This window comes from Zalophus californianus, chromosome 5 (genome assembly GCF_009762305.2).
Source record: "Zalophus californianus isolate mZalCal1 chromosome 5, mZalCal1.pri.v2, whole genome shotgun sequence".
Classification (NCBI taxonomy): domain Eukaryota; kingdom Metazoa; phylum Chordata; class Mammalia; order Carnivora; family Otariidae; genus Zalophus; species Zalophus californianus.
The window spans coordinates 127,541,009-127,567,906 of NC_045599.1; the positions used below are offsets into that span (position 1 = coordinate 127,541,009).

A 26,898-nucleotide genomic window follows, 5' to 3' on the forward strand; every position below is an offset into this window, starting at 1 on the left:
TGAGAGTTTCTGCTGATCCACATCCTCAGCAACATTTGATGTTGGCAGTGTTCTAAACTTGGACCATTCTAAGAGGAGTACAGTGGTAACTTTTTATTGTTTTAATATGCATTTCCCTAATGACATATGGTGTGGTGCATCTTTTCATGTTTTTATTTGTCATCTGTGTATCTTTTTTAGTGAGATGTGTGTTAAGGTCTTTGTCCTATTTTTAATCAGATTGTTTGTTTTCTTATTGCTGAATTTCAGAGTTCTTGTTGTATTTTGAGTAACAATCCTTTATCAGATGTGTCTCATGAATATTTTCTTCCATTCTGTGGCTTTTCTTCTTATTTCTTGTTGTTGGCTTTTGCAAAGCATAAATTTTTAATTTTAATGGAGTCCAGCTAATCAATTGTTTATTTCCTGGATCATGCCTTTGTGTTGTATCTTAAAAGTCATTGTCATACCCAAGGTGATCTAGGTTTTCTTCTATGTTATCTTCTAGGAATTTTATAGTTTTGTGTTTTACATATAGGTCAGTGATGCATTTTTAGTTAATTTTTGTGACGTGTGTAATGTCTGTGTCTAGATTAAAATTTTTTTTTTTTTTTTTTTTTGCATTTGGATTCCAGTTCTTCCATCACTATTTGTTGGAAAGACTATCTTTGCTCCGTTGTATTACCTTTGCTTTTTTGTTAAGGATCAGTTGACTATTCATGTGGGTTTATTTCCGGGCTCTCTATATTGTTCTGTTAATCTGTCTGTTCATTCTTTTGCCAATACTGTACTGTCTTGATTACTGTAGGTTTTTAAAAAATGTATTTTATTTTATTATTTTATTTTTAAAAGAGTATTTATTTGAGTGAGAGCAAGTGAGGGAGAAAAAGAAAGAATGTACAAGTGGGGAGAGGGGCAGAGGGAGGGGGAGAAGCAGACTCCCCTCTGAGCAGGGAGCCCGACATGGGGCTTGATCCCAGGACCCTGGCATCATGACTGTAGCCAAAGGCAGATGCTTTATTGATTGAGCCACCCAGGCACCCCTTGATTACTGTAGCTTTATAATAAATCTTGAAGTTGGATAATGTCAGTCCTCCAACTTTGTTCTTCTCCAGTATTGTGTTGATTATTCTTTTTCGTTTGTTTGTTTGTTTTTTGCCTCTCCTTATAAACTGTAGAATTGATTTGTTGATATCCACAAAATAACTTGCTGGGATTTTAATTGGGATTGCATTGAATATATAGGTCAAGTTGGGAAGAACAGACATCTTGACAATACTGAGTCTTCCTCTCCACGAACATGGACCATCTCTTCAATTATTTAGTTCTTTGATTTCCTTCATCAGAGTTTTATAGTTTTCCCCATATAGATTTTTTGCATATTTTGTTAGATTTATACCTAAGTATTTCATTTTGGGGGTGCTAATATAAATGGTATTGTGTTTTTAATTTCAAATTTCATTTATTCATTGCTGATATATAAGAAAGTGATTGACCTTTGTCTATTAACCTGTATCCTACAACTTTGCTATAAACTTTATTAGTTCCAGGAGATTTTTGTTGATTCTTTTGTATTTTCTTTTTCCTTATTATTTTTTTTAAAGATTTATTCATTTATTTAGAGAGAGAGCACAAGCAGGGGGAACAGCAGAGGGAGAGGGAGAAGCAGACTCCCTGCTGAGTGGGGAGCCCGATGCGGGGCTCGATCCCAGGACCCCGGGACCATGACCTGAGCCGAAGGCAGCCGTCCAACTGACTGAGCCACCCAGGCGCCCCTGTATTTTCTTTTTTTAAAAGATTTTATTTATTTATTTGTCAGAGAAAGAGAGTGAGAGAGAGAGCACAAGCTAGGGGGAGAGGCAGAGGGAGAAGCAGACTCCCCACTGAGCAAGGAACCCGATGAGGGGCTCCATCCCAGGACCCTGGGATCATGACCTGAGCCAAAGGCAGATGCTTAACCGACTGAGCCACCCAGGCATCCCTCTTCTTTATTTTCTATGTACCCAATCATGTCATCTGTAAACAAAGGCACTTTTATGTCTTCCTTCTCAATCTGTGTATCTTTTAGTTCTTCCTCCCTCTCTTCCTATCTTTCTTTCCTTTTTTTTTTTTTTTTTTTTTTGGTCTTTTTGCATTAGCTAGAACTTCCTGTACAACACTGAAAAGCAGTGGTAAGATAGGACATATATACTTGCCTTGTACTTGATCTTAGTGGGAAAGCTTCAAGTTTCTCACTATTAAGTATGATGTTAGTTTTATGTTTTTTATAGGTATTTTTATCAAGGTTTTTTGTTTCTTCTGGTATGCTGAGGTGTAGTATTTTTGGCATTTATCCTACATGGTGTTATCTGAGCTTCTTGGACCTGTGGTTTGGTTTCTGGTATTAATTTGGGGGAAATTCTCAGTCATTTTTTTTATTTCAAGTATTTATTTTGTTGCTTCCTTTCTTTCTTCTCCTCCTGGTATTTCCATTATGGGCAAGTTACACCTTTTATGGTTGCCCCAACCGTTCTTGAATAATCTGTTCTTTTTTTTTTCCAGTCTTTGTTCTGTTTGATTTTCAGTTTTAGAGCTCTCTATTGGGATATTCTCAAACTCAAAGATTCTTTTCTCAGGCCTGACCAATCTGGTAATAAGCCCATCAAAGGCATTTTTTATTGCTGTCGTAGTAGTTTTGATCTCTAGCATATTTTTTTGGTACTTTCTTAGGATTTCCATCTCTCTGCTTACATTTCCCATCTGTTCTTGCAAGCTGTCTACATTATCTATTAGAGCTCTTAACACATTAATCATATTTGTTCTAAATTCCTGGTCTGATAATTTCAACATCCCTGCCATGTCTGGTTCTGATGCTTGCTCTGTCTCTTCAAATTGTGTTTTTGCCTTTTGGTATGTTTTGTAATTTTGTAAAGAAAAATCGTGTATGTTTATACATGATGTTTTGATATACATAGTGAAATGATTATTACAGTCAAACTAATTAACATCCATCTTCTCACATAGTTACCATTTTGGGGGGGTACTTTTTTGTTGATAGGTGACATGATATACCAGATGAAAGGAACTGCCATTAGTAATGTGGTGGTGAGGTTTAGGGGAAAAGAAAGGGTTCTGTAGTCCTGTGATTAGGTCTCTGTTTTAGTGAGCCTTGCCTCTGGGCTGTGAACTTCAGAGGTAATTCTCAGTTTTTTCCTCCCTTTAGATGGGACAAGATGGGCTTGAGTGACTGGAGTCCTTTTTCCCATGTACAGCTATTTAAAGTTGGGTATTTCCTTTCCCTAAGGTAAGTCAGGCTCTGATAATACCCAAGCAGATGAGGCTCTGGTTAACTAGTTTCTTCTGAAGGCAGGCTTTGTGAAGAACATAGTGTTCTGGAGTATTTCACAATGGTTCCTTTTGCTCTCCTCCTGCCAGAAGAATGAGGGGATCTTTTTCCTGGTATTTATTGTGTGGATTTGGCCAAGTTTCACAGTTTTGTAGGGGTCCCTTATAAATGAGTCCCCTTGGTGTTAATTCTCAGAGTTGTGTCTATGCTGAGCCTCCAATAATGTTTCAGAATTACAGTTCAGGTTTTCCAGGTTCTGGCTCCCATGGTGGTTTCCACTCGTGAGTCTGTTCCAGTGAGCTGCTGTCTCTGTATTCACCAGTCTATCTCCCCAGTCCTGGGAGTAGCAGTTTGCCCTGCGTCCTTCCCCTCTTTTATGCATCTAAGAAGAGTTGTTGATTTTTCAGTCTGTGAGGTTTTTACTTGTTAGGATGGAATGGTGACTACCTAGCTCCTTATATGCATAATGGGGAACTAGAAACCCCCTTTGTACCTATTTTTGCTGGATGGATATTCATTTTTTTTAGTTTAATATTTTAGTAATAAAAACTAATTACTTTAGGAGATTTAGAATATACAAGAAAACATATGTTGAGCACCTACCAGGTGTTGGGCCCAATTCTAAGTAATGGTGGTGATACAGCATTGAACGAAATAGACAAAAACTCCTCCCCTCATGGAACTGACATAGTAGTGTGGAGAGTGACATTAGACGAGATTACACGGGTAAACATATGCCAATATATAGTATGAAATAAGTGCTATGAAGAAAAATAAAGCATGAAGGTGAATGGGGAGGGCTAGGGTGGGAGCTATTTATATTTTTGTTTGCATGGTCAGGGAAGGACTTTCTAGAAGATGATATGAGAAGTGTATGTGTGTCTGGAGGAAGGGGACAAGAGAAGAATTTGAAGGCAGGGACCCTGAACAAAACACGACTTCACTGATTCAAAGTGGACTCCCTGCTTAGACCCCTGAGTTTTTCTGAACGTATATTTCAGTCTGATTTGAGAAACACCTTTTAAAACATTTTTATATTGCCCCTCCAAAACCCCAGATAAAGCTGGGGACATAAAATCAGTGAGAGCTGGACTTATTTGGAGTTCTTAATATGTCCTGGGAAAAACTGAATCAGAGACAGTTGAAGACTCCCCTTTCCTCAACCATGTACAACAGTGTGCAAGTTACAAATAATGAGAAAGAACTCAGCAGTGTCTCTGCAGTTTCCCAGGGGACTCCAGGAAGGTTAAAATTTGATCTGAATGGGATCTCTTGTTCCCTACAGATTTCAGATTTTCCTATACTGGGTTCATTATCGGAAACAACTTGGTCCCAGTGCATAAGACCATTTCCTCCTTAATGCCGTTGAGGTCACACAGACTGTTCTGGGAAGGTCTCTTTGGAACCTTTGGAATGAAAATGCGTTTAAAATCATGAGCTCATGATTTCCATGAGCTTTTTCTAATGAGACTTTTTCTGATGGACTGTCACATTATTAAAAAACACCCACCCACCATCCCAGGCATGAGTTAATTTGAAAGAAAACTATTAGTAAGGCAGAATTGTGATTTGCAGCAAAATAAGTCATTGTGATTTTTCAGCTGCAAATGATAGAGGGATGTGAGTGTGTATTACTTGCAGATTCGTGTATATAGTTTTATTTGCCTTTCACTATACCCATGGGAAGAAGACGGGAGGTATTATAATTTTCATCTGAAAAGCCTTAGGTCCAAGAGATTCAGTGACTGCATCAGGTCACATCCTGGGGTAAGACTCTGCATCTCCTGATTGCCTTACATTAATCGATTTTTCATTCTGCGCCTTCCACCTCAGAGTCCCAAATCCTATGTTAAGACATCTTGAAAGACAACTAAATATCTCAGTGCCTCCTGTTTCTAAATGTTCTTCTCAGTGGGAAGAGAACTATATTTCAACCCTAAGAAATTTGACATTTTCTTTGTGCTGATTTGGCAGAAACTCCTGGGGCTGAGATGAACTCCTGCCACTGTGACTGACTTAAGGTGAATTACAGTGGCCTCTTCTTTAAGTTCTTTCAAACTCTTTAGCCTGAACCAAGTAGCTGCAATTTCCAGGGAACAAAATTAGCCCTTTCCATTAACCCCAGGGCTGGATATTAACTTTCTTCTAAATTTAGGTAATCTTCTTTAATTTAGAGCTGGCTCCTCTTCTAGCTGGCCCTTTCTCACCTTTGGCCCTTGATGTATGTAAGCATATTATGTGAGTTTCCTTTTGCTGCTTTAACAAATTACTGCAAGACGTGTGGTTTAAAACAACACAGATTTATTATCTTACAGTTCTGGAGGTCGGTAGTTTGACATGCGTCTCAGTGAGCCGATAGCAAGGTGTCAGGGGGGCAGACTTGAGGATAAACTATTTCCTTGCTTTTTCTAGCTTCTAGAAATCCCTTTCATGGCTTACGTCCTTATTTCTCCATCGTCAAAGCCAGCAAAGTTGGGCCAAGTCTTTTTCACACTGCCATCTCTCTAGCCCCCTCTTCCATTTATAATGATCCTTTGGATGACACCAGCCCACCCCCCACCATAGTCCAGGCTAATCTCCCATCTCTGATTAGCAATCTTAATTCTATCGGCATTCTTTATGTCTCTTTGCCATGTTATCTAGCTTACTCACAATTTCTGGGAATTAGGACACGGACATCTTTGGGGGGCTTTATTTTGTCTACTACATATATATTATTTTGTTTTCTAGTTGTCTCCTTTTAACAGTGCATTTTAGTGTATAACAGTTTGGGTAGGGGCACCTGGGTGGCTCAGTCTGTTGAGCGTCTGACGCTTAGTTTCAACTCAGCAGTGATCTCAGGGTCGTGAGATCGAGCCCTGAGTTGGGCTCCCTGCTCAGCGGGGTGTCTACTTGAAGATTTTCTCTCTCCCTCTGCCCCTCCTGCCCCCCCACTCTCTCTCTCTCTCTCTCTCTCAAATAAATAAATAAACCTTAAAAAAACAAACAACCCAAACCTCCAATTTGGATAGTTTATCATGCCACTAAATGTTCCTGACCACTGCAATAAGTGGGATCCTGTTTTCCTGTAAGGAACATTTGAACCAAATAAATTATAGCTAAAACTCACAGTATGGGGTACCTGGGTGACTCAGTTGGTTAAGCGACTGGCTTCGGCTCAGGTCATGACCCTGGAGTCCTGGGATCAAGTCCCACATCGGGCTCCCAGCTAATCGGGGAGCCTGCTTCTCCCTCTGACCCTTTCCCCTCTCATACTGTTTCTCTCTCTCTTTCTCTCTCTCAAATAAATAAATAAAATCTTTAAAAAAAACACCTCACAGTATGCTATAAAATAAAAGGTACAGACATTAAAAATCTTTTAAATTAGTTAGTAAACCCTGTAAAGCAAAGGATTCCATGTTGCATTTTCAAGTACCTAAAATGATAAAGCTATCAAAGTACGGTTTTAACTTCATTGTTTAAATATGATTAAAAACTAGTATCTTGGCAAGTGAAACATCCATAAAATACTTGGTTAATAAGAATTTTCCTTTTGGGCGCCTGGGTGGCTCAGTTGGTTAAGCGACTGCCTTTGCCTCAGGTCATGATCCCGGGGTCCTGGGATCGAGTCCCGCTTCTCCCTCTGACCCTCTCCCCTCTCATGCTGTTTCTCTCTCGCTTGCTCTCTAATAAATAAATAAATAAATAAATAAATAAAATCTTTTTTAAAAAAAAAGAATTTTCCTTTCTTTATGATTCAGAAAGGCTTTTGGAATAGTGATTTGGGTAACCCTAAAGCCTCCCAAAGCTTAACGTTGTTACTTCCCTGTGGCTTGCAGTTGTATTCAAAACCACTGCTCTGGCCTGGGAGATGTGCCTTTCAAAAACTTGTCTACCCTTCTCCCTCTTTTGCTGTGAGGTAAACAGGGAATGAGAGAGAAGAGGAAGTGAAGGTGACAGGGTGGCCCCAAGCACAAATGAACAGTGCAGCCCCTTGGGCCACTGGGAGATTCCTGAGTGTCCGCATGCACACCGGCGGGGGCTGAAATGGTGGCCTCTCAGAACACTTTCTTACAGCTTTATTTATTTATTTTATTTTTTAATTTTAATTTTAACTTTAATTTTACTATTTTGTTTTTTTAAAAGACTTTGTTTTTTATTTATTTGACAGAGAGAGTGTGTGTGCACAAGCAGGGGGAGCCGCGGAGGGAGAGGGAGAAATAGGCTCCCTGCTGAGCAGGGAGCCCAACTTGGGGATCAGGACCTGAGCCGAAGGCAGTTGCTTAACCCACTGAGCCACCCAGGCGCCCCTTTTGTAGAGCTTTAAAATATATTTTTTTAACAAAATGGGTGCCTGATTGAACCCTGTTAGTTTATCTACTGATTAAGAACACCTCTCACCTTGTATTATTGCCTTTTAGTGAGTTTATTTCATGTTGTTTCCAAATTCCTGCTTGATAGATTTCAAAGAAGGGCGTGCTTTGCTCTTCCTTTTCTGCCCCATTTCTCCTTGCTCCAGATACATGCTCGCCCCTCGTCCCTGTTACAATTCTTCTGTTCTTCTTTTTCCCTTCTCGGCCGATCCAATGTACTTGTCCTTTCTCCCTCTGACTTCCTCACAGTCCATGTTCTCCAGCCCCACCGCCCTGTTCCCTGCTCTCAGCGGCTTTACCTGCGGACCCCAGTTAGCTGTGTGATTGCACAGACTGGTGACTGGGTATTAGGAACAGAATGTATTCTGAAAGCACTTCAGTGAAAACCATGCTTCCTAAATAAATAGCTCCCAAGCATCATACTTTATCTGTGGGGATCCCTTAGTAACCTCAAAATTATTCTCCTAGCTAAAACATGTGTTACCACTCAAGGCATTGAATCACAAAAGCCTTATACAACATTTTATACATTCTGTCAGGTTTTAAAAGTATCACATGCTAATACAGAAATTTGAACGATTCAGAAAGGCACAAAGGGAAAATAAAAATTATGTGGTAATCACACAAAGAAAAGCACTAGCAAGTGTTTTGAAGATAACTTTTTTTTTTTATAAGAAATAGGTACCCAGTGTAGCAAATTCAGAGTTTTCAGCAGAAGTGTAAGAGTGAAAGTAACCGTTGTCCAACAACTCAGGAGTGACTATAGTTAATATTAATGAATATACATATTTTTTTTCAGATATAGCTTTTTATTGGAAAAGAAATCTAGCAGCAATGATGCCATATTTTTTCCTTCATTTTCTCTATATTTCTAAAAATTTGAATCATGTGGAACATTCAGTGTCATATTCTTTCATTTAATCTTGTATAACGAACATTGTTCGATATCATTACAAACACAGCACATTTTTTTATTTGCTGCACAACATCCTGTTGTGTAAATGTTACTCTGTTTACTTCCCAGCCCTCTGTTGTTGGTCATATAGGTTGTTTACTATTATTAATATTAGTAATAATGCTGTAATGGGTATCTTTGTGCACAAACTGTTTTCCTTTTTTTTTGGATCAATTCTTTTGGAAATAATTTTACAAGTGGAGTTTTGGGGTCACAAGTGTGCTTTTCTAAGCACAAGTGTGCAATCTGCTTTGATGCAGATTGTCCCAAAAGGGAGAAGCAGTCCTCCCTTACTTCCCTGGAGGTGTGAGAGTGTCCATCTGACCATAATATTATGATATGGCCATTTTGACAGAGTAATTGCACAATTTTACTGTGGAAGATTTTAATTTTCATTCTCAGATTTTGATTAAGTTTCCATCAATTTTAATATTAATGAAAAAGAATGAATTGTTTGAAAATTTTTAAGTAGATATTTTATTTTATTTTTTTTTTAGAGAGAGAGAGAGCAGTGGGGGGAGGGGCAGAGGGAGGGGGAGAGAGCACAAGCAGAGGGAGAAGCAGGTTTCTTGCTGAGCAAGGAGCCCTATGCGGGACTCCCTCCCGGGACCCTGGGATCATGACCTGAGCCAAAGGCAGATGCTTAACAGACTGAGCCACCCAGGTGCCCAGGAGTAGTTTGTATTTTAATCTTAACGAAATAAATGTGTCACATAGAGATAAGCACTGGCAAATTTTTAAAAATAATCATTTTGTTTATAAAAGAAATATATATCAAACATATATATGTATGGATGTGTGTGTATACACACACATATCAAATATACTGTATATAAAGTGTATCAAATTTAGGATTATAGAAAAAGTATAAAAGGGAAAATAACCCTCATCTTGATATTTTTGCTGTGGTCACAAATTCTTGATCATACTTTTGTGCTTTACCTAACACTTACTATTCATTAGTAATTTGGGAGGTCATGAATTCAGTGTCAAACAGGTTGGCATTTGCATCACGCCAACTCTTCTCCAAGAACATTGCCCTCATCAGGGTTGAGGTCACTGAAAACGTTACGAATGGTAGGTAATCTTCAGCTGTCATTCAGCTGTTTTAGAAAGTTCTATGGCACTCACCACATACTTTCCAGAATTAAGTAAATTGTGCTATTTAGATTTTGACAAGAGGGCTGTGATGTTTTAGTGTATAATTATTATATTAAAAGGGATTTTTACTGTTTTGTGACATATATCATTTCTCCATTACGTACTATTTGGGCATAAACAGTTTTAAAATTGTGAAGTAAAAAAGAAGTAGACTTATTTTTCTAAGTTTTAAAAAGGAGGAATTTAATGTTATAATCTCTTTGGTATCAGTGAAAAGGTTTAACTCATTGTCTATTAAAATGTGTTAGAGGTATTAATTAATCTAATTGTTTTTATATTCAATGTTCCTAAAACCATCAACAAGTTTTCAAAGATGGCAGATGGAACAGTAGGTCACCTTCCTAACAGTAACAGAGAATAAGGGAGGAGCCATCTTAGGATATGAGATTTTGACAACATTCTAGGAGACAAAAGTGGGACAATTAATAGCTACGGTTTCATGACTAAGTGTGCACACTGGTGAGATATAGACAAAAAGAAAGTTGATTTGACACAGGAGCCCCCAGAGGGATTTGGGACTTGGAGATTCTGGATGTGACCCAGGGCAGGGAGGCTGGAAGCTGCAGGCTGGAGCTGAAAATGGAATGGTTGTCTGCTTCCACAACCTTGGGCAGATTTACTACTGCCAGGTGTCTATCTACTTAGCAGTAGACTGGTGGGAATTAAATGGCCCAGAAAAAAGACCTTTACATTCTGGCATTTAAGAAATCCTCCGTCCATAAAGATCAGGTACCTGTCAGACCTCTCTTTCAACAGTCAGAAGTCCTCCATGCCAGCATAGAGCACCTCACCGGCTTTTCAGGACCCTCTCATAAATATGGAAGGGTAAGCAAGGATGTCAAGATATTTTTGGAAAACATCCAACATGAAATAAGTAGAGCAAAATAAATAAACAGGAAAAATTACATTGGAGAAATCAGATAATGCAGAAAGCAGAAAGGAAGGAAACAAACAAGTAAGAAACCTCAGAACCTTTCATTAGTGTTCATAGAAATACTCTGGAATAGATTGTGTCCATAAAACAAGAAGAAGATACTGTGAAAAGGAACAAGTTAGAGGTCAAGAAAGAGCTTTCTGGGGGGAAAAAAAGGATTGATAAAATTTAGAAAGAAACAAATAGAAATAGTGGAAGATAAAGCCAAGAGAATCTCTCAAAAAGTAGATAAGCAAGATGCTTGGAAAATATGAGATGAAAAGTAAGGGAAATGGAAGAGCAGTCCAGGAGGTCTAACAACCAAGACTATTTTTCATAACTGGAGGACTGAGAGACATAGTCTCTGGAATGAAAGGTACATTTAGTGTCCAGTACAGTGGGTAGAAGAAGACTCACTCGAAGGCACATAATTGTGAAATTTCTAAGGTAGTGTGGGTAAAGAGAAGATCCCTGAGCCTTCTGGGGAGAGAGGTTGAAGGCCATCTAAAAAAGGATGGAGAATCAGGAAAGATATTAGATTCCTCAATTTTAAAATTGGTTGCCGGATAAAGCAGATATGCTGATGGGAGAACCCTGAAATCAGTGGATCTCACCTGGAGGTGCCCTCCGGGGAGTCCCTGGATAATGGCTGGGGGCTGGCCTGGGAACCGCAAGGCCAGCGTGGAGCAGGGAGATGGAGCGCTCCATGGGAAGCCTCTAAGAATAAAGGGAACTCCATAGCATAATGCCTGGCATGCTGGGGAGTTTAAAAGGATGGATTGTAGTAACAAGGCAGTGCAATAAGAAAAGAAAGATAAGATTCCAAGAAAAACGAAAAGCTACACAAGAAAGAAAATACTAGTAACTCGTACGGCATTGAGACCAGCCCGTGAGAGTAGGTACTGGCTGGTAAGTTGTATCTGCACATACTGGCCGAGGACTAGGTTTGCCTTGATGCTGTTTTAATAATGTAAACACAGTTGTTTGTATTGGTTTGAGGGAAGTACTGATACTGAGAGAATGGCAGAGGGATTGTGTAAGGGAGCCAAATCCTTATCTATTACGGCAGGCACAGTACCTCAGATAAGGCCTAAAACTGATTAAAACAAACAAACAAAAAACCCCAGCATGTTATTTAGAAATATGGAGGTAGCTTCTAGAAGAATAGGGTTAAAAAAGCCAAAAGTCATTACCTCTGGGGATTGGGTGAGGTAGAACAAAAGATTATTGCTTTTTATCACAGGCTTTTAGGAAATATTCCACTTTATTAAGCTATGTGCTTGAGGTAATATGAATTACTTAAAAAAACCCCAATTTATTATATAACAACCAAATGCATTGTATTAAACGTTATTAGATTCTGGTTACAAACAAACGGTGAATAGCTCTAAAACGCATTTGGGGACAACACGGGAAATTCGAACATGGAATGAAAATTAGGTTATGTTGTGGAATTATTACTAATTTTCTTAAGTGAGGTAATGGAACTACGATTATCTAAGAGAATGTCTGCTTCTTAAAACACGCATGCTGAAGTATTTAATGCGGGACTCCCACAGTGTCTGCAAATTACCTTCAAATAATGCAGCATATCCATTTCAGAGGTGGAAAAATACTAATATTTGTCGAATCTAGGTAATGGCATAGGGGTATTTACTATACTATTCCTTGAATTCTCAGTGGAAATTTTTTGAAGTAAAACACTGGGAAAAGACACATCATTCATACGTACTCTGGAAATCAACCTGTCCCCTGAAATGTAATCTCAAGGCAGGGACTGCCTGCTCATTTTGCAGGGATTGGAACCATTTGCCGAGGGCTGGTTTTGGTGTGGTGTGTTCATACCCCAAACGGCACTGCCATAAACTGTTAACCGGCCGTCTCCGCTAGGATGCTGAGGGAATGGTCCGAATGGCAGGGAAATCCCACTCTAATGAAGAAGATGTCTGGTCAATTCGGGGCCTGTTTAAGAAAAAAATAATCGTTAAACTTCAGTGGTCACTGAGACATTCTATCTTCAGTGTTGTCATGATGTATTTTCCTCAGTTCTAGAGCTCATTTCCTGGACCCCATGTAATACCATGGAGAAAAGAGATCTTTTTGTTAAGTCCTAGTAAAAGAAGTAAGTCCTTATTAGACCAAATTTTTGCCTTACTGATTTCTTCCCTGCAGGATTTGATTATTGTGAAGGAAAAAACTATACTTTTCCCACTATTTTATTTCTCCGAGGTCGATGGCATTGGAGTGCTAAGACTCCCAATGATCAATTCTGGTGTCATTTTTTTTTTTTTTTAAGATTTTATTTATTTATTTGACAGAGAGAGAGAGCACAAGTAGGCAGAGAGGTGAGCAGAGGGAGAGGGAGAAGCAGGCTCTCCGCTAAGCAAGGAGCCCAGTGCAGGGCTTGATCCCAGGACCCCGAGATCATGACCTGAGCCAAAGGCAGCTGCTTAACTGACTGAGCCACCCAGGCGCCCCCAATTCTGGTGTCATTTTAAGAGAAATATTGACAAGCCGTAGTATGGTTCCAGGGAGATTAACCAGAGTGCTGATGAATGAGCACAATAGGAAATAAAAAAGGGTTGAAGGAAATAGAAATATTTATCCTGGAAAGAGAAATCTCAGTGGCACCTGATAAATGTTATCCAATATACTTAAGTAAATACTGTGTACCAAAGATATCAGACATATTCCAGTGTAACTCCAGAAGACAGAACTAAGATGGTGAGTGGAGGTTATGGGGACAAAGATTTTTAACTCCACAAAGGGAAGGGATTTCTAAAAATTAAAGTAATTTAGCAATAGTGGATACCTTGAGAAATTATCTTTTGTTAATAGAAGTGCATTTGAGGTGTGGATGCATGGAGTTGAGGACATAGTTCCAGTATAAGCTGCAAAATTGAACCTTTGTAGGGTCTTATGATGATAAGATTCTCTGATTTTAAGGAAAGCCACTATTATTTCTTAATTAATGCTGTGTGCCAGCCACTGTAATAGGTGATTCTTCATAATAGTTCCTTTATTCTGCATAATGGCTTTATCAAGTAGGCACTCCCTGTTGCTCATACGAAGAGCCTGAGACTCATCAATCAACCAATTTGACCAAGGTCACACAGGAAGAGAGCAGAGACTCAGGGTAAGAACTCAGATCCAGATCGAGCAATAAAGTCCAAGACCATATCAATGTTTTTGAATCTGCAGGTTGTAATCCATTACAAGGATGTGAAATCAACTTCGTGTGTTGGAACCAGAATTTAAATTAAACAAAATAAAGTAACACAGAATGGAATGTATCAGAATGCCTCCTACATAGGAGAGGAGGGAAGCGTGAATTCCTGAAACGTTGGTTTGGTTATGTCCTGGAGTCTCGATGTGAAATATATTTTTTATTGTGTGTCAAGGCCAACACCTTAACCTCATGGATCCTTGACCTTCTTGACTCCCCTTCCCTAGACTTCTGTGACTGGGTTAACTTTGGTTAATTCCCCAGATATATGAGATTCCTGAGACTGCTGTAAGAAATGACCACAAACAGAATGGCTTAAAATAACACAGATTTATTCTCTTATAGTTCCAGAGGTCAGAAGTCAAAAATCAAGCATAATTAGGGCTGCATCCTTCTGGAGACTTCATGGAAGAATCTATTCTCTTGCCATTTTCAATTTCTAGAGACCCCTGTGCTCCTTGGACTGTGGCCCCTTCCTCCATCCCTCCAATCTCTGCTTCTGTCTTTACATCTTCTACTCCCTCCAACCCTCCTGCTTCCCTCTTGTAAGGACACTTCTCATTATACTGGGTCAACAATCTCCCCATTTCAAGATCCTTAACTTCATCACATATGAATACTTAAATGTTAATATTCCCTTTTCTGACCACAATCTCTCCTGCATTTGCTTAATTCGTCATTTCCTATGACTGGCTTTTCAGTGGCTCCATGACAGCTGAGCCTTTAGCAGGACTCCATACAACGGTGGTGTCTTCTCCCATTCCTCAGAGCACTTTCCCAACTGCCCTTTCTACTTGCCGTGAGTAGGCACTCTCCCTTCTGCTAAGAGAAATAGAGGTTCTCTCTAGGTATTGCTTCAGTGACTCTCCTCTCTTTTCCTTCCCACACCATCTTTGGAGGAGGCCTCAGCACTTCTAGTCCCATCAGAGTAATAGAGAAAATGTTTCTTTTACTGAAGATTTCATAGGTGAAAATGGTAAAAGAGTTTATACTGTACATTTCCTATTGTGCTTCAAGGAAGAAGCTCCACTTTCTTTTTGCAAAGCTTTCACTTTGGCTGCCGGCTGGTGTACCTCTCCGGTCCCCTGTGGATCCCTTTCCTTCCGGTCTCTCCACCTCCAGGGGCTGCTTTGTCTACACCTGGCTCATTTCCGGGACTCTCAACTTCTTCCTTCTTTCTTAAACATAGTCATTTGAGACTCTCTGAGCTGCTCTTTCTCTTCCCCTTGCCACTTTAATGTTGTCTTCAAGGTTGGGAAAGTCTGTTCTGCCGAGGAAGATTTTGTTCTTGGCCAAAAATACGAGTTATGAAGACCTGTTCCTACAGGACAGTGGGGGATTACAAATCACTAACGTTTGTTCCGCTGTAGTTGTGACTTCAGGGGAGTGTAGAAAGGAGAGATAGTGAGTATAGACTTATTCTTTAAGGAAAGAGCCCTTGAGAAGGCAAATCTTTTTTTTTTTTATCTTTTCATTTTAGAGATGTAATGAGGTTATAAGTACGAGTGTTCACATTCATGTCTTTAACATCTCACACTAGACCTCTTTTTCCTTTTCCTTTTTGGTTTCGTTTGTTTGTTTGTTTTTCTTACCCTTTTTCTGCTGTGGCACTTAGCGAAGCTAACATCTATCAAATTTCCTCATGGTTTGCCTTCTCCCATCATTAGGCCACCAGAGAAGACATCCACCTTTGGCCCTAGACCACTGTTAACCATCCCTGGAATGCTGTGTTTCAGGCCAGAATCACTTTGGCAGCCGTAGCAATAGTCTTGGCTGGCTGCCGTGTTCTCTCCTGCCCACGTGGGAGCACTCCCAGCCAGGAACTGTTGCCCATGATGGTGGGAGAAGCAGAGCCAGGGCCATGTTCTCTACAGCCCAGGAAGGGCTTTGTGTCCTTAAAGTGGAGGATGGTTTCTGGACTGAGACTGCTGACTTGCTGGGGCATGATGAAAAAAGAGTGCTGTATCTTGGCCAAATCCTGCTCCCCATGGGAGAAAGTGCTTGCACTTCTGCAAAGCTGGTTCTCTCCCATTGTTCTCCCTAATAACATGTTTCCTGGGCTTCCAATGTGCTGGCAGTTTCCCCCTTCTTTTTAGTTGGACTTCTAATTTTCTGGTGATGACAAACATGGCTTGTTACATAGAGCCTCTCCCCGACAAGGGCAAAGCCATAGAGAAATTCCGAGGAACGAAATTTTTCTGATAGATGATTATTGAGAGAAGGAGAAGTAGTCAGAAATGACCTTAAGTCTCTGACAATTCCTCCTTTTGCTCAGGACTGAAAAGAACATTTTGTAAGACATTGTTGTCCAAGAGGCTCCCTCCCTGTCCCTGAAGACTGTGGGAGAGAGAAGTTCTGATGAGGTTTGGTTGCTGCAGTGTCTCTTAGCTGACGCTCCTTGATTTTGTTAGCTTATCTAGGAATGCATGGTTTGAGATGTAATGAAATTCCTTTTTTAATTTGGTGGGGTTCTTCAGCATTTGTGTCAAGCTTGCTCTTTTAGATGTCCCATCTTCTTAATATCAAATGATTCCACATTTCAAATCCAAAACACTTACTCTAGTAGAGAATCTACTTCCTAGAATGTTTTAAACTTTTTTTGGCATCTTGTATTGCCCTGATCTGTTAAGATGTTATGGGCATTCTCTGTGAACCTAAGATTCAGGGGAACATTCTCCATAAACTGTAGTCAACAATTGTTACAGCTGAAATTTCTTTTGGTTGAGATGAACTAAGTGTTTAATTGGGGTCATTGCTAGTATCTTTGCATTCTTTAGTGTTACGCTGGTTTGATGGTAGAAGAAGATAGAAATAATCAAGCACCACCTAATGCGATAGTGTCATTTTTCCAAAGTATGACACGTGGATTATCCATATCAAAAACCCCAGAGTGCTTGCTAAAGTGCAGATTCCTGGGTACACATTAAATGTACTGATGAGAATCTCTGGGCAAGACTCCTGGGCATATGCATTTTTTTAAGGGTTCTGAATCTCTGATTTATTAGACAGCATGGAAATAACAGGTTTAAATCATTTTACAAAAAGAGCTCTAGCTGCTCATAAATAGCAACTGGGCTTTCTGGGGATAAAAACAATTCTTCGGACTACCACACAAGGACACAAAGACTCCTCATCCTATACAGTCAGCATGAAAGGGCACACAGAAAAGTTTTTTGTTAAGACAGAAAACAGAGAAATCCACATACTAAATAAGGTGTCCACAATGACTCTAACGCATCCCTTAGGGGATAAGTATGTATTTGTAGGAAGCAAAACAAAGCTTTCCACAGAGAAACCACTTTCACGAGATGATTAGGTGGACTTGGGTTTTGTTTCTGCATCTGTCACTTGGCGAATGAAGATACCATCTTCAGGATGTTCTGTGTCATCCATTTCATACATATACGACGATGCTATTGCGAGCATGGTCCTGTCATTACTGAAGGCCAGGGATGCAATGCTGGTGGGGTACCGATGGAACTGGCACAGTCGCTTTTTGTTAAATGGATCCCAAATGTTTACAAATCCATCAGAGCCACCTGTAGCAAATGTATTGTGGATGTCGTGAAAGGAAATGGCATTGACTGGGTAAATCTGCTCGATATTGTTCTCCTTTAGTCCGTGACACTTGAAGGCATACTTCTTCTTCTGTACCTCAGGGCTTGGGTCCAGGTACTCACCTGCCACTCGGCCTTCAATGGAGCTCAATACATAACCCTGCTTGTTTGGAAATGCCCGGATGCAGCGAGTCTGGTACTTGAGGCTGGACTCCCGGCGCTGTTGCACATAGCCCATGTTCCCTAAGTCCCACACCAGCACTCTGCGGCCTGCAGTGCCCACAATCAGCTGGTCTCCAGACACTGAGAGGGTATACACCTTTTCAGGCTGAGAGAAGGTCCCTGCATTACAAGGAGTTCTGGGATCCCACAGTTTAACTGTCTGGTCCCAACTCCCTGTCACCATCACGTTCACTTCAGGGCAGTATTCAACACATCTGATAGGGGCATCATGGGTTCCAACGAGATTTTCTTGATCGGTGTTCAAATCATGCATTTTCAATTGATGGTCTAATCCCCCACTCCAAGCATGTGTTGGATCATAGAAGGCGCAGTCCAGGACGGCGCTGGTGTGCTGGTACTTGAGCCACATGGAGTTGGCTGGCACATCGTAGAGGTGCACCAACGTGTCCCAGGAGGAGACTAGCAGGAACTGGGAGGTGTTGGGGCTGAACTTCACCAAGGAGATGCCGTCCTCGGGTGGCTGGTTCAGTTTGAACTCGTTAGAACCGGTCATCTTGGGCTCCGCTCAGAAACAACTTGGCCGCCGCTGACCACCGCCACCACCACCTGGCTTCGCTCCGAGCACTCGCGGCTGGGCCGGGCATATGCATTTTTAATAAGCTTTCCATGATTCCTTTGCACATTAAAATTAGAACTAGGTGGACCATCTGATGCTTTGTTCTCTTTGTGTTGTCATTGTGTTCTTATTTCTAAAGATCCACTTCAGTGGGCTGAGTGGCTGTTCTGTCAGGGACTTAGTCTTTCTTCCCTAATAAGAACAACAGTGAATCTATGTGATAGCTCTTGGGAATTAGAATGGAATAAATGCACTTAGTTCCAAGTATTATCTAGTGAATTGAGAGACAGCTTTTCTACCCTTACGTGAGCATAAAGTTTTCTTCTACAACCAAAACCTGAGTAATTTCAGAAATAAACAACTACATTCGCCATGCTGCAAGATGAAGAAATGATTTAATTTCAGAGAAGAGTGCAAATACCATCACCTTGAGAAAATCCATAAGGGATGGAAACATTTACTGAAGGCCAGGCTCTGTTTGGGGTAATTTTATATATTGCCCTATTCAGTTCTTACTAAAGCTCCTCAGCAAAGAACATGCTGTGATCACCATTTTACAGATGAGGAAACAGGCTCAGAGACACTGAATTACTTGTGCAAAGTTACACTGCTTGTTAGTGCTGGAATTGATTAGTAACTCAGCCTTGTCTCCAAAGTCTGGTTTTTCTCATTAGAAGCAGAGAAACTGTGCTGCAGATTCTGTTTTCAGGGGGAAAAGGAAGCCAGGACTAGGCATCCATGGTTGACCTAGCGATGTGAAATTAAGTTTATTGAAGATTTCAGCCTTCCTTCATTTGAAGAAATCCCAGCTTGGGAGTTAAGCTCAATTCTGCCCGAGAGAAGCCCAGAAAAATCGGCCCTCCAGGCTGAGGAGATGCCTGTGATGTTTTGGAGGTTTGATTAGAAGGCCTCCACTGTTACTTCGAGCTCTCAGACTATTAAAGGAAGAAAGAGAAATCTATTAATGCTGTCTCCTCTCAGATTTTTCCAGACAACTCAGTGTACACCAGGTCACCACTGATTCTCCCCAGTTAGTGTGGTACATATGTACATACAGGAGGTTTATTGTCAATAATTGTCTAGCATGTTTATGGAAGATAACGCCCACGATCTGCCATCTGCAAGCTGGGGAACCAAGCAAACCATGGAATAATTAAATCTGAGTCTGAAGCCCTGAGAAGCAGGGGAGCTGATGGTGTATAAATCCCAGTCTGTGTATAAATCCCAGAAGATCTGACTCTCAAGGGGTTGGGTGATGTCCACACTACGGAGGGCGTTCTCCTTTACTGAGTCCCACTGAATTCAAATGCTGATGTCGTATGGAAAAGCCTTCACAGACACGCAGAAGTCATATTTAATCAGAGCATTCCGTGGCCAGTTGAGGCGGCACATATAATTCACCATCACACCAGGCATCTGGGGGAAATGTTTCCTTAGACTATCACAATAGCTAATAGCTAACACTTATGGGGCACTTATTATGTGCTAACATTCATCCAAGTGCTTTACACTGACTCATTTAATACACATGACAACTTTTAATAAGTTAGTTAGCAAGTTACTATCACTATTTGTATTTTTCAGATGAGGAAATCGGGGCCCAGAGAAGTTAAGTTACTTGTAGCTAAGAGATGAGCTGAGCAGATGGACTTCAGAGACTTGTTTTATCACTACTTTGTATTGTTGTGTGTATTGTACTGTGGATGATGCTCTGACAACATGAGCTTCTATGCATTTATTGAGTGACAATAAATGCGGTAAAAGTCTTCTGCTAGATATTTTACATACAATGTCTCTGATAGTTACAATCCTGCAAATTAAGATAGATGATGCCCCATTTTACAAATGAGAAAACTGGGACTCATTGTGTTGACTAATTTGACCAAGATCACACAGCTCAAGCTATTTCTAATAGACCCTATCATAACTTTTTGATCTTATATATTTTTTGGAATCCATTCCATCAGTTTTGTAATGCAGAGATTTGTTTTTTCTACTGTTTAGACTCTGAACTGCCAGCCAGTGAGTGGGATGTAGTCTTGTGTATGTTAGGGTTGTGGTAGGCTTCTCTGAAGAGCATGGAAGAAGTATGAGGACATGCAGATTGATATTTCAGGGCTCTTAGTGGGACAACTCTTTCTAGAAGTGGAACCTGGCTTCCAATTCTATATGATCATGAGTCCTGTCCCAGGCTCCTGCTGGGACATCCACACCCCTTCCATTCTGGTCTCAGGACAATGGCACCCCCCCCCCCCCACAGCCCTTGTCCTGCCAAATGGTTCATTTTAATTTTGGCAAGTGTTGGATTGTTTATAGCTACGTATTTCTCTAATTGCTCTGAAGTCTGTGTCAGTATATTGGTGTTTCCAAGCTGGCTCCTGATTGACTTCATCTTTTTTTTTTTTTTAAGACTTTATTTATTTAACAGAGAGAGAGCGCACAAGCAGAGGTAGTGGCAGGCAGAGGGAGATGTGGGACTCGATCCCAGGACTCTGGGATCATGACCTGAGTCAAAGGCAGATGCTTAACGAACTTAGCCACGGAGGAGTCCCCTGATTGACTTGATCTTAAAAAACAAACTGTTATAGTGAAATGTCACATTTTTGCAGTTTGTTTTTCTTTTAAGGCAGATCTTCAGATTTGCCTTGATTATAGCACTCATCACTGTATGATGCCATTGCTATGGCTCTCCTTCAGTCATCAGCCAGTCTCTAGAAATATGCAGTCCAATGTACCTATTAAGCACCTGTGGCTGTTTTAATTCAAGATAATAATTAAAGTTAAAAGAAATTGGATCTTGTGGCATTTCTATTTTTAATTTTTTGCGGAACCTCCATACTGTTTTCCAGAGTGACTGCACCAGTTTGCATTCCCACCAACGGTGCACAAGGTTTCCTTTTTCTCCGTGTCCTCGCCAACACTTGTTCTTTCTTATCTTTTTGACAGTAGCCATTCTGACAGGTTTAAGGTAATATCTCGTTGTGGTTTTGATTTGCATTTCCCTGATGATGAGTCATGTTGGGCATCTTTCCATGTGTCTGTTGGCCATCTGTATGTCTTTGGAAAAATGTGTATTCAGGTCCTCTCCCTATTTTTAATCGTTTTTTTGTGGTGTTGAGCTGTAAATGTTCTTTATATATTTTGGATATTAAACCCTTATTGGATGTATCATTTGGAAATATGTTCTCTTATTCAGTAGGTTGTCTTTTTGTTTTGTTGATGGTTCCCTTCACTGTGCAGAAGCTTTTTATTTTGATGTAGTCCAAATAGTTTGCTTTTCCTTTTGTTTTCCTTGTCTGAGGAGACATAGCTAGAAAAATGTTGCTACAGCTGATGTCAAAGAAATTACTGCTTGTGTTCTCTTCTAGGATTTTTATGGTTTCAGGTATCATATTTAGGTCTTTAATCCAGTTTGAGTTTATTTTTGTGTGTGGTATTAGAAAGTGGTCCAGTTTTCCCAGCACCATTTATTGAAGAAACTCTCTCTCCCCATTGTATAGTCTTGCCTCCTATGTCATTGATTAATTGACCATATAAGCAGGAGTTTATTTCTGAGTTTTCTATTTTATTCCATTGATTTGGGTGTATGTTTTTCTGCTGGTACCATGCTGTTTTGGTTAATACATCTTTGTAATATATCTTGAAATCTGGAATTGTGTTACCTCCAGCTTTGCTCTATGATTCAGTAATTCTACTATTGGGTATTTACCCAGAGAAAACGAAAACACTAATTCAAAAATATACATACCCTCCTCTGTTTATTACAGCATTATTTAGGGTAGCCAGATATGCAAGCCACCTAAATGTCTATTGATAGATGATTGGGTAAAGAAGACATGTGTACACATGCACACACACATGCACGCACACACACAGACACACAGAGAGAGGATATTACTCAGCTATAAAAAAGGATGAGATCTTGCCATTTGTGACAACATGGATGGACCTAGAGGATATGATGCTAAGTGAAATAAGACTGACAAAGAGAAATACCATATGATTTCACTCATATGTGGAAACTGAAAACAAAACGAATAAAACAATAAAACAAACAAAAAGCAGAATGAGACCTTTGAATACTGAGGTCAGAACTGGTGATTGCCAGAGGGGAGGGGGGCGAGAGGGACGGGAAAAATGGGTGAAGGGCAGTGGGAGATATGTGCTTCCAGTTATGGAATGAATAAGTCAAGGAAATAAAAGGCACAGCATAGGGAATACGGTCAGAGATACTGTAATAGCCTTGTACGGTGACAGATGGTGACTATACTTGTAGTAAGTATAGCATAATGTATAGACTTGTAGACTCACTATGTTGTACACCTCTCAACTATACTCAAAATGAAAAAAATTTAAAAGGTTAAATGAAATTAAACTTCAGTTCTGCTGTTATATTAGCCACATCTCAAATGCTCAGTAACAACACGTGGCTCGTGGCTATCAAATTGGATGGTGCAGATATAAAACATCTCCATCATCACAGGAAGTTCTTTGGGCAGCACTGTTCTAAGAGGTAGGGACCAGATCTGTATTGTTATAATGTCTGCCCTACATATGGTAACTACCAAGTGGATGCTCCAGAGAATGTCTTCCTGGCTTGAGCTTTATCTCCTCACACCACATGAATTAGTATCGCTAAGAATAATATGGAAAATCTTCATGAATCTATGACATTACCAGTCACTCCCCTCATTGGCTCCATGCGGGCCAGTCAGGGAACTCTCGGGGTCATAGCAGAGGGTGAGGTATTCCTGGGGGAATCTTCCCAGTGGTCTTACATCTATGTTCTGAGGCTTCTGTCATCTCCTAACTTCTAGTCCTGGTTTAGGGTCCTGGTTACATATTAAATGATAAAATGCTCTGCCTGCTACAGAGCAGCAACAAAAAAAGTTAGTAATTCTGGGAGGCTGTCATGGCTTTAGGACTGTGCCAAGTGTTTTGGAGACTATAGAAGTGCAGTCTTCTGTGTTTGCCCTCTAAAAGCACTCACCCCTCACTGGTCTTCATCTTCCCTGAACCACAGCACTGGAATCTGTAGCACCTAGGGAGGGAGCCTCCACCCCCCCAAATACACACCTTTCTCAATATGTTGCTCATCTTGTCTTCGTCCCCATGGGAAGAAAAAGTTGATCTGGTAACTTCTGAAATTTTCAAATGAAAGGAATTTCTTTCCAGGACAGGTTGCTGAGTTTTGGCAGCACTGTTCCATTGTACAGCTCCAGGGGGTACAATTCACAGCTTTTTCTTATGTGAACAGCACCCCTTTGAGCTGTGTAGCCCAGGGCCCTGAGTGTCAGAACTGATTTGGTAATTCTTTCCTATGTCTTTTACAAGACCATTGTTGTTACCCTTCAGTCTGCTAGGTTTTACCTAGGAGGCTGCCAGCATAGGTTAGGCGACTCTTCAGGGTCTGTAGGTTGTGTGATTCTAGAACACTTTATTCACAAATTCCTTGTTAAACACTGCCAGTTTCCCACTGGGCCCTAAATCATCACACTAACGGAAGTATAATGTCAGTTACATCAAGATGACTAACACTTTGATGGGAGAGGGAGAAGGGGTTGTAGGCAACTTTTCTCAATCCGAGACTGGGGAAAATAAGTTGGTTCTAAAGAGTCTGTGAAAGTCCTTCTCCCCCTTTCCTTAGCAGAGAGCAGTAGAAGTTCAGTGCCACTGTCTCACACCAAGGTGGCTCAGCCCTTTGTCTCATGCCCACCAGTTGGCCTTGCCTGAAGAGTATAAAGCAATCTGAAGAGTCTGGTTTAATGGACTTTAAGAAATCCACCTGCCTTAAAATCTTTTCCACTGGTTAGTCCCTAACACTTGAAATGAACTAGTAGACATTTTTTTTTCTTTTGTATCAAGTAATGCTTCCTGTAAAAAGTTAAAGACGGACTTCAAGTTAATATATTAGTGTTAGAAATCAAAATAATGCTTACCTCTGTGGGGGGGGGTGGTATTGACTGGGAGGGGAATAGGGAGTTTCTGCTGGGAATGTTCCGTTTCTCCATTTAGGTGTTCCATCAATAGAAGATTTATGGGACTTTACAGTTATGATTTGTATATCCTTTTGTATGTTTATAAATCTTCAAAATAAAGTTTATTTAAAACAGTTCTTAGAAGATAGCCTCAGGAAGCATTCACAGATATTTATAACTTAGTTAAAACAAGGACGTGAGTTTCTTTCCAAAAGGGAGTCAGCAGTGTGCTGAGACTACCGGAGACTGAGGGGGAAGAGCAGGTGACAATGGAGAGAAAGGGCAGATTTGTCCTCCTTGAGCTTCTGTCTGGGGTTCATTCTGCCCTGGTTCTTCTGGGAACAGAGTACAAGCCCCCAGTGAATTGGATACTTTTTTTTCAAGTCCATTCCCTATTCTTCTTCAGAGATCTCAGAAAGGTCAGCAGGTTATAGGAAAGATCGGAATGAAGAGTGCCTCTTCCAGAACTGGTAATAGGAGAAGGTGATTCTCTTGGGCGGTTCGCTTCAGGAAAGCATGGAGCCAGTCCTTTGTTTGGAAAGCAAACCATAGGCAGCGAGTTCTTCCAGTGTGACCTGGCTCTGGTTAGGTGAGAAGAGACCAATAACCCGTGGCCACCTGGATACTCGTCTAAAGCTCCGTGTTTATATGTTGGTGGAGAGAGGAGTTCGGCTGGGATATCTTCTCCCCTCACTCTCCCCCAAACCAGTGGCTGCCTCTTCATCCCCTCTCCTTCTGTGTGACCCACACAAGGGGTCCGCACATGTGAGCAGGTGTCCTGTTTCCCCTCCAGCTGGTGGGTCAGCCAGCTCTCCTAGGTGTCACCATCCAGCTTAAGAGAAATATTTAGACTGAGTAGGTAATATCCGGGTGCAAGGCTGGCCTTGTGGAAGAATGCAGATGAAAGTAAGCCTTTAGGAAAGTGCGTGTTTGGCTTTCGGGCATTCTCATTCATGTTGCTCATAAATGGTTATTATGTTCTCAGCCGGAGCCCCATCTGTTTTTTCTGTACCGCCTGGGTCCAAAATTTGAGGTTAAAGAAATACTAATGAATCCTTCTTGTTTTTTTTCTTCAGGGACATCCATATTGGGTTGATAGCAGTTATACAAAGGGACCCCGCCCCAGCCTTCCCTGAGGAGTCTTTGAGTCCTCCTTGTTTCCGTGGAACAAATGAGCTTTATCAGCAACAGGCTTACATTCTCCTCCTGCCCCTCCTCTTTGTCTCAGAGTAGAAATGGAACCAAATCTCAACACTGTGCAAGTCTGTTTGCAGCTATTTTATTACAATCTGGATCTTGTCAGTTCTTTGTGTCCCATGGGATTCCTCAGGGAATCCTCAGGGAAAACACAACCACCTTGCATCTGTAAAGTACTTTGCATGGCACTTTTATAAGCCTTAGCTCATTTGATTCCTCGAACAGCCCTATAAAGTAGTAGGCCTTTTTTTTTTTTTTTTTTTACAGGTTGGGTAACCTCCTCAAAGTCACATAGCTGTTCTTATGACAGCCAGTAAAGTGTGCCTTTTTTTTTTTCCTGTTCCCCTTGTTATTAAAGATATTTCAAAGTCAGTAATCAAAACAGGAAGCCAATTTTGAGATTTATGTTAAGATCTGGTTATGTTACTGGTCCAACGAGGCAAACATTTTGGATAGACATCCAAGTCAGGGACTGTCCATAGAGAGCAGCCTCCTTTCATGGAGCCCCTCTTGGCCTTTGGAGTGTGGGGGCTGCTCAACTAGTCTTCAGGCTCATCCACAGAGCAGGGCGGTCCTGGCTTGCTGAGGTGTGGTGAGGGGACTTGGACTTGGAAGCCTTCACAATTTCCCCTAAGCGCCCAGTGTTTCCGGGTTTGCTTTTGCGAATGTCTTCTCACTGAATGGCTATATTGACCCTAATACTTGAAATGACATAAAATCTGGAAAGAGACTAATGATAGTTAAGACTATGAGCCAGACCCTTTTCTAAGAGCTTTGCATATATTAACTCATTTGGTTTTCATAACAAGCCTGGATTGTCCCCATTTTTCACTTGAGAAAGCTGAAACTGAGCAAGTCATTTGCCCAAGGTCACAATGCTCCTAAGTGAAGGATCGAAGCCAGTTTAATTCCAGAGCCTGAGCTCCCGATCACCTCAGTGTGATGCCTTAGGCAGATCTTCTAGGCAAGTTCTTTTTTTCATTAATATAAAATTCAGATCCTGAGCCTTAAGTCCAGCCTAGGAGATCGTTGGCAAAGGAGTTTTCTAAACATCTCAAATTGGCACTAAGAAATTTTCCTTCTAGACTTGACATCCAGAAAGAGTGATTCATCAATGGGCTTTTTCCAGCATATTGCTGATTCCCATATCTGTGAATGAGAGTGCCCCCCTCCCCCGGAAACTGACAGAGGACTTTGCACTGTGGACTCCTGGAAACTCAGTCTCAGATTTCTTTGTTTCCATGAGAGCATTGTGGCAAAAACACTTCAAGCAGCTGTGTGAACGTGTAGCTGGATGACCCCCATACAAGTAAATGTTCCAAAAAATTGTCAGTGGAATATGGTATATAGGTACCAACTCCATAATAGGGCAACTGGAAAGCATTGGTTCTTAATTTAAGATTCATAGATAACCCAGCAATGGGTTTTGGGGACAGGGGAATGAACCTGCCACATT

The 26,898-nt window shown here is 40.8% G+C and overlaps 2 protein-coding genes across 6 annotated transcripts in view; one reads left to right on the forward strand and one right to left on the reverse strand.

The window, feature by feature from the left end:
• Positions 1–26,898, forward strand: part of ADAMTS12 (ADAM metallopeptidase with thrombospondin type 1 motif 12) — a 298,365-nt gene that overhangs the window by 84,732 nt on the left and 186,735 nt on the right. The gene's annotated exons all lie outside the window — the stretch shown is intronic.
• On the reverse strand, positions 17,051–18,282 carry LOC113929007 (mitotic checkpoint protein BUB3-like). Its single transcript, XM_035727626.1, has one exon. The coding sequence runs from the start codon at positions 18,202–18,204 to the stop codon at positions 17,224–17,226; it is 981 nt and encodes a 326-aa protein (XP_035583519.1). The 5' UTR covers positions 18,205–18,282; the 3' UTR covers positions 17,051–17,223.

Coding starts and splice junctions, on each gene's coding strand:
- LOC113929007 (XM_035727626.1), bottom strand. CDS start 18,204: ATGACCGGTTCTAACGAGTTCAAACTGAACCAGCCACCCGAGGACGGC.